The sequence below is a fragment of the Nycticebus coucang genome, chromosome 13 (assembly GCF_027406575.1).
Source record: "Nycticebus coucang isolate mNycCou1 chromosome 13, mNycCou1.pri, whole genome shotgun sequence".
Classification (NCBI taxonomy): Eukaryota; Metazoa; Chordata; class Mammalia; order Primates; family Lorisidae; genus Nycticebus; species Nycticebus coucang.
The window spans coordinates 18,641,286-18,658,248 of record NC_069792.1 but is presented as its reverse complement, the minus strand read 5'-3'; the positions used below and the strand labels follow the sequence as shown (position 1 = coordinate 18,658,248).

The window sequence follows — 16,963 nt, the reverse complement described above, 5'->3', positions numbered from 1 at the left end:
CTAGAAGAACAATAAAGGGAAAAAGAATCTACTCTCAAAAGTATTCTGACTATTTCAAGGGCTCACATGATCTCCTGAAAGGAAGGAGCGTTGTCAACATTAATGCAAAACCTACAAATGAAAGTTGCTTTTATTCAGTGGTGAGCTCTCATTTTGTTGACAAAAGGCGTAATTTTTAAGACGTTTACCAAGAACACTGAACATCTGTCTTTAACAGCTGTCCAAGGCTGTGTATACATAATGCAGCTCCTACATGACTCAGTCTCACTGTTAGTAACACTCACTCTTGAAAGTTTTATTAGAAAAAGAATTAAGTATTCACAATGTTTAATTTTACATGAAAACATTCATCTATTAGGTTGAACTATATAAACTTGCTGCTCTGGTAGGTCAAAATGGCTGACTCTGGCAATTCCATGTGGTTCGACTTACTGATTTCATTGACAACATGCGTTAGACATTCCCTTCAAGTAGTTCCAGGCCACGTGCCCACAGTGCTAGCTGGGAGAGAGCATTTACAGCAGTGGTTCTCAACCTGCCGAAAGCCACGATGGATTTTCATGGTTACAAAGGGGCTGCGACCCACGGGTTGAGAACTGCTGATAGGTACCTAAGTGTACAGAATGTCTAAATGGTAATGAACCTTTGTCCAATTCTCAATTAGCAACAAACCAGAACGTCTAGTTTGTTGTGCATAGTTTCTGAAGGAGAGTAGACAGTCAGTAAATGTTTACGGAACGAATGAAAATAATGAACTAGTGGTGCTAAAAACAAATGAACTAAGTCAAATGAAAATGCATGAGTTCCTTCTCGGGCTTCTTGCTATGCCCGGATTTAGTTTGACTTAGACAATTCAGATAGCGCTTAGCTCAGATGTACAGCTGGAGGACTAAGCCAGAAACTAACTAAGTCAGAATTGCCTCTATCTTCCTGTGACCTTCTTACTTTGCTTTTCAAGCGTCCTAGAGTGAAGCAAAAATTCTGGGAGGATTTTAAGAAATATTTCAGTAGCTTTGGCAGGAATATTTCCACCTATAACCGAAGAATGATTTAATAAAAACCTAATTGCAAAGAAATGACTGAAATCAAGTGGGAAGCAAAAGTCTCGGGAAGGATGGATCTGGTTTTACTTCGCGCTTTGGTAGAGATGACGAGGTTTAATAGTAAGGAATAATTATCTCCAAAATGTCTTTTGAGAAGTAGATCTAATTCTCAATTTTTTTCTTTTTTATGTTAAAAAACACTTAAATGTTTATTCTACTCTCTGATCTACATTCTTTTTTTTTTTTTTAAAGACAGAATTTCACTTTATCGTCCACAGTAGAGTGCCATGGCGTCACAGTCCACAACAACCTCCAGCTCTTGGGTGATTCTCTTGCCTCAGCCTCCCGAGCAGCTGGGACTACAGGTGCCCGCCCCAATGCCTGGCTATTTTTTGTTGCAGTTTGGCCAGGGCCGGGTTCAAACCTGCCACCCTTGGTGTATGGGGCCGGCGCCCTACTGACTGAGCCACAGGCTCTGCCCTCTTGTCTATATGCATTTGAGCTAAATTAAGATTGTCATTCACCCTGATTATCAAATCAGAAATGATTACAATTAACATTCAAATATTTCCAATATGTAAAACCTATTGAAAACTTGAAGTTATATTCATTCATGAAGTCAAACTTTTAATCCTGACTACTGCACAGGAATTAAACATGGCACCAATTACTGAAGTTATGGAGAAATCCAAGTTGGGGCTTGGGCCATATTTAATAAATGTTTGTACTTAACATAAACTCATACTTAGTAAATGCTTATTACTCCATGAAACCATATTCTGTCACCACCTTCTCACGTGCAATAGAGTAGATGAATTGTTTGCAGAGATTCAAAATGCACACATTCTACCAAGAGCTTTTTAAGTAACTTTTTACAAATCACCATCTCACAGTCAATGGCAAAATTAGAAAACTCAGCGACATCAGGGGTCACTGCAACCCATTCCCAGTTTACATCCACAGCTTCTCAATACACCACTTCCCTCCCTCCCTCACTCATTGCACATTCCAGCAACTATCTCCATGGGGTTGTGGTGAGAAGATAATAGAGCAGTGGGCTGCACAGAGCTGCCCTCTTTGTGCCACACAGCACTGCTCAGCATGCCTCAAACATCAAAGCCCTCACGGCCCACACATTGTCTCCAGGTTACCGCAGACTGTGTGCCCTTGTCTTCCCCAGGTCCACCTGGCAAACCTGAAATCATGAATCTTCCAGAGTCAACTCACTGAATTTTTGACATTCATTGAACTGTTGACATGTCAACTCCCCTCATGAAATTCCCCTTTCCCCCAGGAAGGACTGTACTCTTCTTTCTCTCACCACAAGCCTGGAGGCTTCTCTCTGATACTAATGATTTAGCACTGAGAGCATTTGTTCATCTGTCCTGTGGACCAGCAGCACATCAAAGCAAGAGGAAGTGGCATGTCCTGTGAGTTATGTGCACTGGCTTTAGAGTCATATCATCTGTTTTCTTTATTTTTCTATTTTTAAATTTTCAGATTAATATGAGGGTACAAATGTTTAGGTTACAACATTTGGGTTTGGTAGGTAAGGTCCCTGTGGTAGTTGTAACCCTCACCCAGGAGGTGCGCCATGTGCCCTTATACTGTGCCTGTTAGCTGAGAACACACCAATCCCCAACCTCTCCCCCATACCCTGCCTCCCCTCCCTTCTCCCAACTTGAACTAAACTGAGTTTGTTTTTGTTTTTTTTTTCTTGAGATGTGTATTAGTTCATCGATTGGCTTCACATTAATAATGAATATCTTGGATGCTTGCTTCTCCATTCTTGTGACACTTTACTAAAACATGTTCTCTAACTCTATCCAGGTTAACACAAAAGATATAAAGTCTCTATCTTTTTTATGGCTGAATAGTATTCCATGGTACATACATACCACAGTTTATTAATTCAGTTATGGGTTGATGGGCATTTGGGGTGGTTCCACATCTTATTCATTTGCTTCCTAAACTATGTGATTTTAGGTATCTGATCCCCGTATGTAGAATGGGGCATTCCTATGTCTTAGATCTGCAATAATGACAATGAGATGAACATTAGACAACATCATGATTGTGATTTTTTTTTTCTAACATCTACTACAGTGCCTGGCACTGAGTAGGTAGTCAATTTTGTTGCTGAATGAAGAAAGGACAAGTTGATAAATGAAGAAATAAACTCACATTGACTAACTGCCAGCAAAACACTAAGATCGTCTACTTTTAAATTATGCGGCCACTAAAAATTCGTAAGTGTCCATCCTTTTACCAAGGGTGTGATCCCTAAGGAAGAACTAAAACAAGAATTACAATGTCTGCTTCCCATGTCTAGCAAAATAAGTTTTGGAAGCAGTTTTGGATTTTTTTGTAACAGCTTGTTTATTACTTTTGTAGAGTAAGATTTTTCTTACAGTAGGAATACACTCAAAACTACTTGGTTTTGTACCTATCAAAGGCTTCATTCCAGTACTCAAGTGCCTACTTAAACCCATCTTCTACACATGCTTTAAAATAGTAACACTTTCATCTAGCAATGTTTAAAAGTTCAGGTTCATTCTAAAAAGAAAGAGATGGTTTCTAGACACAGATGAGTCATTCCAGCTATTATTCTGACATACTGCAGAAAAAAGAAAGCAAAATAAATAAAGAAACCAAAAAGAAAAAAAGGAGATTAGGGAAAGAGAAAAGCAGGAATAAAAGGGGGTTAAAGAATAGTATTTAACAGATACAGTCTACTCTTTCAACAGTTTCACAGCCAAATAGATGAAGTGATTTGGTTTCTATTTTGGTGCCATTACATAGACACACATATATATATATATCCATATGAGAGAATAGAGTGAGCAAATAAAGTAGGAAAAAGGAGAATCATGGAAGGAATAGAATAATAAAATTGAAATCAAAACAAGCATCTGCCATTCTAGCCATTTATTAGTGAATAAAGCGAAGCCATTCCAGGATCACTTCTGAATTGGCAAAACTAAGTTTGAATTTCAAACTGCCCCCTACTTTTACTCATTTAATTTCAAAACTGCCCCTTACTTTTATTCATTTACTCACTAAGGCATTAATATGCCTAACCTTCCAAATGCTCAAAACTGTGTGTTGCATGCATACCACTTGCTAGTTATTATCAATCTTCCTGAATGTCAATTTCTTTACCATTGAAATAATAATAATGTCAGAGTACTTGTGAGGACCTAATGCAATCCATGAAAATCAGGTCTATGAAGGGAGTTATTAGTTAAGGCTCAAAAAACTAAGATATTTTTGTTATTCTTATCATTCGTTCAAAGAGCAAGGGAAAGACTTGTTTAATTAAGGAAGGCCCAAACCAACCAACAAACAAGCCTTCTGGTTAACTTGGCTAATCACTTAAAGTTTATAATTATCATTTATGATAGTAATAATAATTTTTTTATAATTTAAAATTTCTGAATGTAGATTGTTAAGTGGTCACAGAGTCTTCCCTTCCCTGTGTCCAGACCCTTGTGATATAACTTCAAGACTCTTCTATCAAAAGCAGAGTTCATGCCTCTATCCCTTGAATGTGAGCCCGCCAGTTATACACCTTGGCCAACAGGAGATGGCCAGCTGTTGTGCACTTCCGCTCTCTTCTTGGAACTTTGCAGATCGAACAGGTGAACAAGAACAGGTGAGCCTCATCGCTTCTGAGCAACATGGCAGCCCTGTTAACCCAGCTAACAGCCAGCCGACTGTCACATATGTGGGTGAGGGCAACCAGGATCATCGGTGCCTGGCCAACCCACTTCCTGGTTCTAGACACATGGGGCAAACCCAGGAAAGATCAATAAAACCTTACACAGGTCAGCAGAATAGCCCAGCTAATACTGGACAAGTGAGCAGTAATGAATGGTTATTGTTTTAAGTCACAAAATTTGGGTTGTTTTTTTTAACACAACAAAAGCTAATTTATATGACAAGTAATTGTCAGGTTATATTTTTAGGAACAAATCCCTTTCAAAATCTAGAGTTAGTATAATAGCATTTGTGTATACACACATTCACTGTATGAGAAACAGATTAAAATAACAAAATATAACTCAATCAACACATCTGTATGTCTCTGTATGTACTGAAATTAGACTTTTCATGCTAACCGAACATGTTTTTGAGGCTCTGATTTCTTCAAATGCATTTTTAATAAAAACCTTGCTAAAATATTTTATAGATTCTTCCTTTTCCAACCATATCATTTTTCATCCATTTTTGTAACAAATGTTTGTTGAACATTAATGCGCCAGACTCTATTTCAGGCATTTGCTAATGGTCAAAATAGATAGCAGCGTTGTGCCTATGACACTAACAGTCTGTCATCTGTAATTTAGAGTTTCACCAAATATTTAATTGTCCTTCAGTGTTAATTTTCATTGTCCATATTTATGGAAATCCCACTAAGTGTGTGGTAGACACGTTCTATGTGAATATGACGCGTATATAAATCATTGTTCATGTGAAAGTTAGAATTAGTTTCACAGTAAATCCTATCTGCACAACTAACTTTGGCAAAATCTGCTTTTGTTCTCTTTAATGACATCTGTTTAAATATGTCTTTATCTATGAATTCATATCTTTACCTATAATTGAAGGTGAATATATGTTTTTATTAAACCTTGTAAGTACTATTTTAATCTTCTCAAGATTTTAGGGAACATAGGGATCACATCTCCATCTAGCTTTGTAAATGGTTGAGGGCACAGCCTTCATATTACAAGATATCTAAGACCCTGGGCCACAATCAGTTCTACAGTAAAACTAATGCAAAATGTTACCTGAATATTCAAGAAGAGCCAGGAGTATCCTACACTTTACCTCTGCAGAGAAAATAAACACAAGTTAGTTGTTTACTCTTTTTCTGCCACAAATACCACATTTTATCTGTGTAGGAAAATGAGTGCAATCTTACATGAGGTAATAACAATTCCATTCACTTGACATGCTACTTGAGCATTTGCCTGTATAAATTCTATCTATCATTCAAGATGCTAAATTATCTTCTAGTTCTGAATTACAGTAGTTCATAAAACACCATTCAAATCCTGCCAACTTTGTAGATCATCTGTAGCTGTTTTAGCCTGTGTGGTATTCTCTAAATATCCTACAGCTATTATAGTCTATGTCAATAAACTTTCAATATTCTTGCCACTGTTATTTAAAAAAGATGTCATGTATGTACATATATAAATATATATGTATATACATACATATATGTACTTATATGTGTGTATATATACTCTTACATTGTATATATACTCTCATATAGTATATATATACACTATTATGATATATATACACACGCACACACCGTCTTTCCACCATGTCCTACACAGGACCAACCAGAGCAATCAGAGATGTTTGAAAAATGTTCATTAACGTCATACTCATTACTACATGTTCAATGAGTTATATGGCCACTGGCTTCCAAGTGGTCAATAGTTTACTTGCAATAGGTCAGTAGGTAAATTAAAAGACTCACACAGTTCCCGCCGAGTGCTCAAGATTATAGAAAACCGAAGAAAGTTAAGCTGTCTCCTATTCTAGACAGGTTCACAATGAGGTCAGACAGACAGAATTAACTGATGAGAAATGCACGAAATACAAGAAAGGGCACTCAATTTTCCAAGTGAGACTACAAGCACAAAAGGATTAGAGGAGAGAAGTATACTAAGCTAAGAGCCAGCAGTCCAATCTGTCACACACTAGCTGCACGGCTTTAGAAAATTGCTAACCTACTTTCAAGTCTCAGCTCATTCATAAATGATGATAGCATCCACCTGCTCTATTTTACAGGCCTGTGGGGGAAAAATAAATGGGCATGTACGAGAAAAGAAGTCTTTGAAAATTGTTTAAAGTGTCGTACACACGTGAAGACTGTTATTGTTGCAATCTGATCTAGCTGAAACCCGGGTCACAATTTTAAATGAGACTTGAAAATATTTCATAAAAAAATTAAAAATCTTGACTATCAAGGGAGTAGATACATATTTTAAGAGTGCAAATTATTCTAGCAAAGAAATATAGTACAGAATGAATAAGAGCTATTCAACAATCTAGCTGGAGTGATGTTAATCTCAGGACTGAGATTGGGATACGATTAGAAAGACCCACTGAAGAAACGGCTTCTTTTTCACATCAGATTGACGAGTTTGCACTCAGCTCACAGGTAATCGCTACAAGCTCACAGGCAGAGTACTGATGTTGGGAACATGGTATTTTAGGAAGGTGAATCTAGAAATGTATATATGAATCAGAAAAGATGGAGACAGGAAGATTAGCCAGAAAATCACCACCATTACTGAGGTGATGATGACTAAGGGAAAAACTGAAGAAATACTCTTTAGGATATTAAGACAAATGGAAGGAAAGAATGAAAAAGAAAAGTGGGCTACTGAAAAAAATGGGAGACTTTGAAAAGAGTGCTATTTTTGTAGGAGCAAAGGCTTGAAAATCTGTTCACTAACAGACATCTGAGAAAAAGAAATTTTTTTTTTTTTTAAACAAAGTCTCACTCTGTAGCCGTGAGTAGAGTACCGTGGCATCACAGTTCACAGCAGCTTCAAACTCTTGGGCTCAAGAGATCTGCTTGCCTCAGCCTCCGGAGTAGCTGGGACTCCAGGCACCTGCCACAACGCCTGGTCTGGAACTCCTGAGCTCATGCAATCCAACTGCCCCGGCTTCCCAGGGTGCAACATTTGAATTTAAGGTGACAGTGAGCTACTCAGTAAAAATCATAATATGAGACAGTAACTTAGCAAGAGGTGAAGAAGGAGCTGGGTGTTATCTTAGTGACGCCACACAATCAATATGTCCCCATTTAATCCACTCTCTCCTCTGTTCTCTTCTACCCACAGTTGAACCTGCTATGGAGAGATGGGTATATAAGGATATAATTTTTGAATGGGACTATACCAATCCTTCCTAAATAAAGTCATAGAATTATAATTTTGTATATCATATGTGGAATATAACTGATGAGACATTTGGAAATTAGAGACTAGGAAACATCAGAAACCAGGTCACCTCAGCTACCTACGTAAACCTTCAAATTCTGGCCAGGTGGCACTATGTTAAATTTTCAGCCAAGACCTAATCCTCCAGGAAATCATTCTCTAAATACAATTGCAGAAGTAGAATAAAATGACTTTAAGTTGAATAGGACAAATGTGTGCTGAACTGGTGAGGTTACTTGAAGAGTATCTCGACCGAACAAGCAACTGGTTTCAAGGATCCCAGTGCTATGTTCCATTCCACGTAACAGGACCAAACACCTCACAGATCACCAGGGAAGGGCAGCTGGTCCTCTCCCTGTACAGTCCACTGGGGTGGAGCAGGGATGATAAAGTAATCACTTTTTAAAGACTCACTTAACACAGTAACCATCATAGCTCTTATCTAAAGAGCTCACTGAAACTCACTGAGACTTGCAACCAGGGATGCAACTTAAATTCTACAAAGAGCTCCTATACACATATGTAGCCTTGACTATAACAATCTTAGGACACCCAACCTGCTCAACCAGCTGCTGGCCCCACGACCAAGAGTGGCACTGATGTTTACAACACATATCAATCAATCAATAATCAATCACTATGAATGGGCATATAGTTGTCATTCCTACAGCAGCTTCTTGTGACAGGAGGTGCAAACAGTATAGAAAGCAGGACTTGAGATAAAAATGTTATACTCTTAAAATGAATACCTTTTTAAAAATAATTAAGCTCTTTATCCTGCTTTAGACATTTCTACCTTAAAGATAAAGCTGTTCAAAAAAATACAAAACAAAAAAGGTTTTAAGAATTTCTCCATTCCTTTCCAACACTGTGTTTAGTCCAAAATAAATGTATTATAAAAAGAAATACTCAAAGTTGTTGAGAACAATGGTAGAATTATAATTTCTGGGCATATTATGATACTGGCATCTACTCAGCAAAAATATACCTTTTATTCCGTAAAGTACATACTTAAATTCTTTAAATTTAACAGTCTTTTAAAAAAGGCATTGATCATTGATGCTACTTATTATCTCAGGAACTCTTAAATTCAGACTTTTTCTTGAAATGTGATGTTACGTAGTGTCATAGGTAACCATTAGCTGTAAAATGAAAATACAGCCAAGGAATACAGCTGTCAAAAACAAGATTTCATCACACCATTGCTGTGATTTATTTGGGGACGTGTCCCATATCTGTACAAATGGCCTCTCAAAACAATATCTAAGCTGTTATGTTTGAGTAGATTTCTGCACAGAAGACTTAGTAATCATAGATCATTTAACCATCTCTGTCGTTAATAAATGTGGAAGTTGAAGCTTAAAGGACTTAAGCGACTGGCTCAGACTCCATCAGGTATTAAAAGCCATCTTTTGTCAGCAAAGTACACAACTCCCTTTAATTTACCCTAAAAATGACAGAGTGATACTGTAATTCTGATAAATACTATTTATCACATCCAACAGACATACAAATAGCCAAGGAATAATAACAGGAACACAGGCAAAAGATTTATTGATGGGATTCTCAACCTTGGCACTACCAGCACTTTGGCCCAAATAATTCTCTGGTGTGAAAGATTGTCTTGGACACTGTAGAATGCTTAGCCGCACCCCCGGCCTCTACCCGCCAGATGCCACACCTGTAAGCGTGCCAACCAAAAATATTTCCGGACATCACCAACTAACAGTTCAATCTTTGGGGAGGAAATTGGTGAGTTAGACATTTTAAAATATCAAACAAATTTCCCTTTTCATCATAATCATTTTGGAAACTGTCACAATTTGTCATCACCCTGACCTTCAACAACGTGCAATCAGACTCACTGAAGTTGTCTCAAAGTTTTATATTTCCAATTTAAAAGTTGTATCAATTATAGGATGTTATGTAAATAATGTCATAGTAGTTAACGATAATCAACTTAGATAAACACTTTTGAAATAGAAACGAAAAATTTAAAAGGTAAAATGCAACCTACGTAATTATTTTGAATCTCACACATATTCACAGTTATTTTAGACTTTTCATAAACTTCAGCATCGTGCCTTTTGTGACTCCTTCAGCATTTTTTTCTGACATTGTTTTCATAGTATAAAATATCTCCCCGTGTTCCATTTGTCTTCATACATTTGATCCCTTATTTTGCACAATCAGAATATGTTCCATGATATAGTCTATAATGTTTACAACCTTAGAAAACAAGATTCTGCAATCTTATTCCTTCTTTCCCTTCTCTTCCCTCACCACTTTCAGGTATTTTATCTTCCTCATAACATAAAACACTGAAAAAAATAATCAGAGACATGACTGAGCTTTTGGTTGTAATGGGTTTTTAAATGATTATTGCTAACATTATGCAATGACATTAGCTTTCACGCTGACCTTCAACAAATTTTCTGATGTTCTGAGCAAGAGTCCGGACACTGCTGGGAAGATTCCAAGGATCTTGCTTGATGTGAAGCCTTAACCTTTTTGGACAACTCAGCTTTGGTTCCATTTCCTGTTGAAATTCTAAATAATATAGAAAATCTCTCTTAAGTCTCAACCATTTCCCAAACACCTAAGCCCACAGGCTTCAGAATTTCTTTCATCCCTGTTGTACTAGACCATTAACATGGTAACCATTTCTTTTGGCATAGCACAACAGAAAATTTATTAAATCTAAAATTCAAACTTTCGCATTAGCTTTCTTACAAATGTTTAGGCAAATAAGCAAATGTAGATGAAAATTCTCTTTTCACTATCCCAAACTAGATTTCAGGAAACAGCACCTCTATATCCTATTCTATTTGCCAACTCACCCTCCCCGCGCCCCTTCCCCACCTCTGGGATATAATCCAGTAGGCAATATCACTACCCCTGGTTTCAGCAAAAGCAATGTAATCCTTACATATCTTCAATGGATTCATTTTTATTCGACCTGGTCTCTATAGCCATTCAACATTTTAAAGTTTCAAGGAAACCTAAACGATTCTATACTGTTTCTTTTTACATGTTCAAAAATGATCAAACTAGAAGTAATATTCAGGGCCTTATGAAACACGAGTAGCCAGAAATTTTTTTTCCTTATACAATGCTTTTGCTTCAAAGCTATACTGTCTACCAGATTTTGTTTCTTAATTGCTTCTACTAGGGATTTTTTAAACCTTACCTTGTAATCCTCGCCCTGGTGTGAGGTACTTGGTTTGATCAAAGGCTCTCACAACAGCCTGCCCTTTTAAGAGATTGGTGATTGAATCCACCTGTCATAGCAGGGATTTATGACAGTTACATCCTTCTCGTAATGCACAATATATACTTCTAAGAGTAAGCCCTGCTAAGTACTCTTTCATAAAACAACAGTGATTTTTGAAACCCCATTATGCTTGTGAAATCTATCTTTAAATAAAATATTGGAATAAACTCATATAATAACATTTACAATGACATTTTTGATTATGTTGCCATCTATTAATACAAAACATAAATTTGTCTCACAAAAGAAAGTTAAAGATCTGGAGTTGGTAGAGGAAAAAAAAAAACCATAAAAATTTATTGGAATCCTTCTCCAAGTGGTAAAAGCTCTCTCTACTACCAATTCTGAGTAGGGCTTTCATTTTTTTTAATGCAAAACACCGACTATTAGCACCAAGACAATTTTGAACTTTTTAAATTAGGAATAAAGTGAAGTAAGAAGTGTAGTATTCTGAAAATCCACCCCCCCCAAAGCCAAATAAAAAAATTCCTGTGTGTATAATTACAATACACTCCTATAACTTGATATTCTTGATAACCTTTAGGTTAGTTGGCTGAAGGAATTTACTCCTCTTTTAAATGGCAGAAATTGAGGTAAAGGAGGAGGAGGGACAGAAAGAGGCTTTCCACTCTAATTCCAAGCATTTTTACTACATCTGAAAAAGGGAATCTGAATGAATGGTTTAGTCTTTTGGAAAAAGACCCACCAATGCCCCATTGTACCTGGCTGAAAAGATGCTCAAGGCAACTATGTATCTTGTCCTGTTTATCATGAGAAATGCGAACACCAAGAGGCAGCTCATCGCCTAGAAGCCAAAAAAAAACAAAACCAAAACCATTCATCCTATGTTTACCATTCTGAAATGTTTTAATATTAAATAAAATAAAAAATTAAACACAAACTCTCCTTCCATACAATAGCTCTCATGTTCAAAAAACAAATTCCAAGAAATTTAATAGCTCCTAGGATGTGGGATTATTCTTCTGGAACAGGTGAAAGCTGAGTGCGTCTCAGAAAGGACATTTGTTAATGATTCTTTCAAGTGGTGTGTTTTCTGAATGGTTGAAGAATTGAAACTAAGGCCAGGATTAATAATTAAGATTTTTCCTGATTGTATGAAGTTTTTGTTCTTAACACACACAAAGAGAGTATCTATAAGACATTCACAGAGATACTAATCAGTGTTTCTTTCCACACCCCATTCTGTGTCACTGGAGCACAGGCCCCTAATCTTTCTGGCATCAGGGATCAGTTTCATGGAAGACAATGTTTCCACGAACTGGTGGGTAGGGGAGATTAGATTCTCATAAGCAGTGTCAACCTTGTGGGTGCATTTTTCAGTGGGGGTCTGTGCTCCTATGAGAATCGAATGTCGCAGCTGATGTTACAGGAGGCAGAGCTCGGGCAGTGATGCCAGCTGTACACACAGATGAGGTTCTGCTCAGCCTGTGCCGCCACCTCCAGCTGGGCAGCCTGGCTCATAACAGGCCATCGACCAGTATCAATCTGCAGTCCAGGGGGCAGGGGCCACAGATACAACGGTAGCTCGGATGCACCTGCTGCCATAAACACCCTGAGTTCCAAACTCCTTCTCACCTTCTCATCCCAATCAACAATGCCTAACACTGGCTCAGTGCCTGTAGCTCAGCAGCTAGGGCGCTGGCCACATACACCAGGGTTGGTGGGTTCGAACTGGCCCGGGCCTGCCAAACAAGGATGACTACAACAAAAAAATAGCCGGGCATTGTGGCGGGTGCCTGTAGTCCCAGCTACGTGGGAGGCTGAGGCAAGAGAATCACTTAAGTCCAAGAGTTAGAGGTTCCTGTGAGCTGTGACACCACGGCACTCTACTGAGGGCAACAGAGTAAGACTCTGTCTCAAAAAAATTTAAAAAGCCTAACACTTTGGGGCGGCGCCTGTGGCTCAGTGAGTAGGGTGCCGGCCCCATATGCTGAGGGTGGCGGGTTCAAACCCAGCCCTGGCCAAACTGCAACAAAAAAATAGCCGGGTGCTGTGGCGGGCACCTGTAGTCCCTGCTGCTCGGGAGGCTGAGGCAAGAGAATCGCTTAAGCCCAGGAGCTGGAGGTTGCTGTGAGCTGTGTGATGCCACGGCACTCTACCAAGGGCCTTAAAGTGAGACTATGTCTCTACAAAAAAAAAAAAAGCCTAACACTTTGAGTAAAACGTGTTTGCTACATACCTATCATCCTTCACAGTACAGCAGAAAGATCATAAAACACATCTTCAAAATTAGTTCACTTCTTTCATCTCTTTTTAATTCACTCTCTTTATAATGAGGTTGGCAAACTGACTTTATCAAGCACATACAACTAAACCACAGTACCGATGGCCATCACGAATGACGGAGAAAAGGAGAAAATGCACATGGATCAAGGAAGTAATCCTTTAAAGTTATCTCTGGCAAGAATGACATCAGGGAGACACGCGCCTTCAGCAACACACCTGAGTCCATCTCGTCGCTGTGAAAATACGAGCTGCACTGGCTGCTGCAGACGCTGGTGAAGGAGGCGATGGAATTCCTGTTGCTGTTGCAGTCGCTGAAAAGAACGATTTTCAGGTGACTTACAAAGAGTGAATGTGCCCAGGTTTCCCTGTGATTTCTTATTACATAAACTTATACCACAGTTACATGTATTAACATGTTATACCAATTTGCAAGAAGGATAAACTTGTTCAATTAAGTTCATCTTACTTTTTAACAATACGCATTTAAATTCAATCATAATCAAATTTTCTCATGTCATACAATCTACTATGCAATAATTTTTTAAAACTAGGAACCAGATCAAAATTATTAATAATCTGTTTGATGGTACACATGTGTAGTGAGATCACGGTCCTGCTTCAAGATTTCATCCTTTCGGTTCTTTGTGACAGCTTAAATGTAACTTTTTGGTTACACTCAGAGCTTATATACTCACAGCTACCTGAGGGAGGATCCGTAATCCGTCTGTCTCAGAGCTGAACACGTCTCAGAACTGCTGCATAAAGATGAATGTCCAAGAAAAGAGTGTTTAAAATGTGTGTGTGAGAATACAGACCAATTACAGATTTCAGGAGTAGTTCAGGATGTAAATTATTTTCTTTCCTCTCAGAAGCAGTAAAAAGGACTTATTTAACTTTAAATTTATATTTAAAATTCTATCTTAGCCTACAGGGAAACTGTCAGGGTAATTTTAATTATCTGATAACAAGAATTTGAGGTAAGAAAGTATTTTTACATATGTTATTTCCCAATGGGGAAAAAAAACCCTGACAGATTCCTATTAAAGTGCAGGTGGTGTGCTTAGAAGCTAAAAGTAAATGAAACAGTAAAAGTGGTTAATCTGTGCGATCTATTATTAAACCTCTTGGAGTAATTAACTCGACGTATCTGTTAAAGTCCTTTCGGAAACATGGAAATTGGGATAAGAGAGTGGTTAAGATAGAAACTGTGAAGCCAGACCAGCAGGTCTCATAGGTAACTGTGTTGCTGCTGCAGGCCTGGCCTTCCTGACCCGCAGGATGGAGTTATTAATACTGTCAGCACTGCCGCACGAGGAAATGGTGGGGACGGCCTGAAACCAGCCTCTTCCCCCATGCATCTGACCAAAGAATATTTTTAATGTTAGCTATCAGTTTATGATAAACACCTCTGATGATAATAAATTTGATTTAGTTAAGACTTAATATATTTTCATTGCAAAACATCATGTAGGGTGTGTCCCAAGGTCGCTATACATACATAGATAGGAAATATGGAAAATTGCAGCTAAATGTATTTTTTTTCATATTAATATGAGGGTAAAAATGTTTAGGTTACATTGTTTTCAATTCTAAGTAAAGTTCAAGTTGTAGTTGAGCCCTTCACCCAGGGAGAACGTGCCATATACCCTCACATTGCGCACGTTAGGCAAGATCCCGCCGGTCACCCTCCCTCTTCCCGCCAATCACCTTCCCTCCTCCCCCACTCCTCTGCAGCTCAATGCACCTTTATTTACAATTTTTTACAAAATGTTTCTCTATGAGTTGATATATAAAAAAAAAATATATTAAAAAATATGAGGCTGGTAATTTTCCTATGTATGGCAACCTTTGGGATACCCTGTATAATAAGTAAGAGTGAGTGAGATACATTTTTCCTTCAATTAACACAAATGAAATGGAAGATATTAAAGTTGTACACACAGCTTATGTGGCAGGTTGGGGCCGTCCTCCATGAGGTTTCAGGTGACATAAGGTTGCAAGGGAGAAAAGCCCCTTCCTTTAAGAAAGGCCATGGGAGGAAATGTCATTTGAGAGTGGTAGGAAGATGACAACTGAGTTTGGAAGGAGTGGTGTCACTGGTTGAACTGTGTCACCCCCCCAGATTCCTATGTTAACGTGTAACACCCAGTGCCTCAGGATGTCACCTTATCTGGAGACAGGGCCTTTATAAAGGTAATCGAGTTAAAAGCAATGTCATCAGGGTGGGTCCTTAATCCAATCTGGCTAGTATCCTTATAAGAAGGGAAAATTTGGACACAAAGACACTTAGAGGGAAGCTGATGTGAAGAGACACAGGAAGAGACACAGTCAAGGAGGGAGACCTGGAACCAACAGCCCTAAGAAAAATCCAACACAGGCAACACCCTGGTTTCAGATTTCTGGCCTCCAAACTGTGCGATAATAATAGTTCTGTTGTTTAAGCCACCTGGTTTGTAGTAATTTGCAGCCTTAGAAAACAAATACACAAGATATCCAAAAGAAGAAAACATACAAAGCTGATGGGGGATGGGTGTCTAGTGAAATTAGTCCAACTAGCTTGGAACACAGACTATAAAAAGCAGAGAGAGGAACAGGGCGAAAAGAACTACTGCCTACCACTGATCAGAAACAGATACGTAGGGAAAAGGTTAATGCCGGATAGGCACCATTTTCTTATTTGCTATCCATGTTATGCAATCGGATGTAGAACAAGTCTCCCAAATTAGGTCCACACAACTAGAGAAAAAATTATTTCTTTTTTCCTCAGATGATAAAAGGGAAGAATTTGAAAGATTATGTTGTCCCTTAAGTTTTATCAACCACCAACAGCATGGCAATTAAAAAGTTCATAAGTTTTGTCAAGACTTTTGTGGAAAACACAGAATCCCCTTTGACTTTGTTGATAAAATGAATTTGAGGAATTAACGAGTTACCTGTAAGAGTCTCTGTTGCTGACGGTATCATGACCTGAATCTTCCTGCTCGTCTCCTGCAACGTTGAAGCAGACCCGTTTGCTGTTCCTCTCTCCCCTCTCGTCGCCGTCCGGTGGTATTATACACTCGGACGTCTTTCGTTCTAATTTAGGAGAATATGTTATCGAAGACAGAAGGCTGCAACGTGGTATTGAAAAAAAAGTAAGTGCACATTTTCAAACTGTCTGCTGCAGAAAACTACCTTATTTGCTGAGTATGATAGGCTTACAAATGTTTCTAGAGCGCTTCTGTGTTTCACATCAAATATTCTACTGCATAGAAAAAGCGTGTCATAGAAAGTTCACTTTGTCTTCTCTGAATAAGAAGCAGAAACAGTGCATAGTTTAGATCAGAAAGCTATATTCAAATCCTGGTGCTGTCACTTATAACTGTCGCTAAAACAAAGCTATGACAGTTTTCTTTGACATGTGTGAACTGGGATAATAAGAATAACCA

The 16,963-nt window shown here is 38.2% G+C and overlaps 1 protein-coding gene across 4 annotated transcripts in view; it reads right to left on the bottom strand.

Moving 5' to 3' along the window:
* PREX2 (phosphatidylinositol-3,4,5-trisphosphate dependent Rac exchange factor 2) overlaps nucleotides 1-16,963 on the bottom strand; it is a 299,369-nt gene that overhangs the window by 96,908 nt on the left and 185,498 nt on the right. For all 4 annotated transcript variants that reach the window (XM_053558919.1, XM_053558921.1, XM_053558920.1 and 1 more), the window contains 6 exons: nucleotides 16,469-16,645; nucleotides 13,752-13,846; nucleotides 12,011-12,093; nucleotides 11,205-11,295; nucleotides 10,436-10,564; nucleotides 5,837-5,878 (listed from right to left, as the gene is read on the bottom strand). In XM_053558919.1, the coding sequence (XP_053414894.1) occupies nucleotides 5,837-5,878; nucleotides 10,436-10,564; nucleotides 11,205-11,295; nucleotides 12,011-12,093; nucleotides 13,752-13,846; nucleotides 16,469-16,645 (617 nt within the window). The remainder of the gene's footprint in view (nucleotides 1-5,836; nucleotides 5,879-10,435; nucleotides 10,565-11,204; nucleotides 11,296-12,010; nucleotides 12,094-13,751; nucleotides 13,847-16,468; nucleotides 16,646-16,963) is intronic.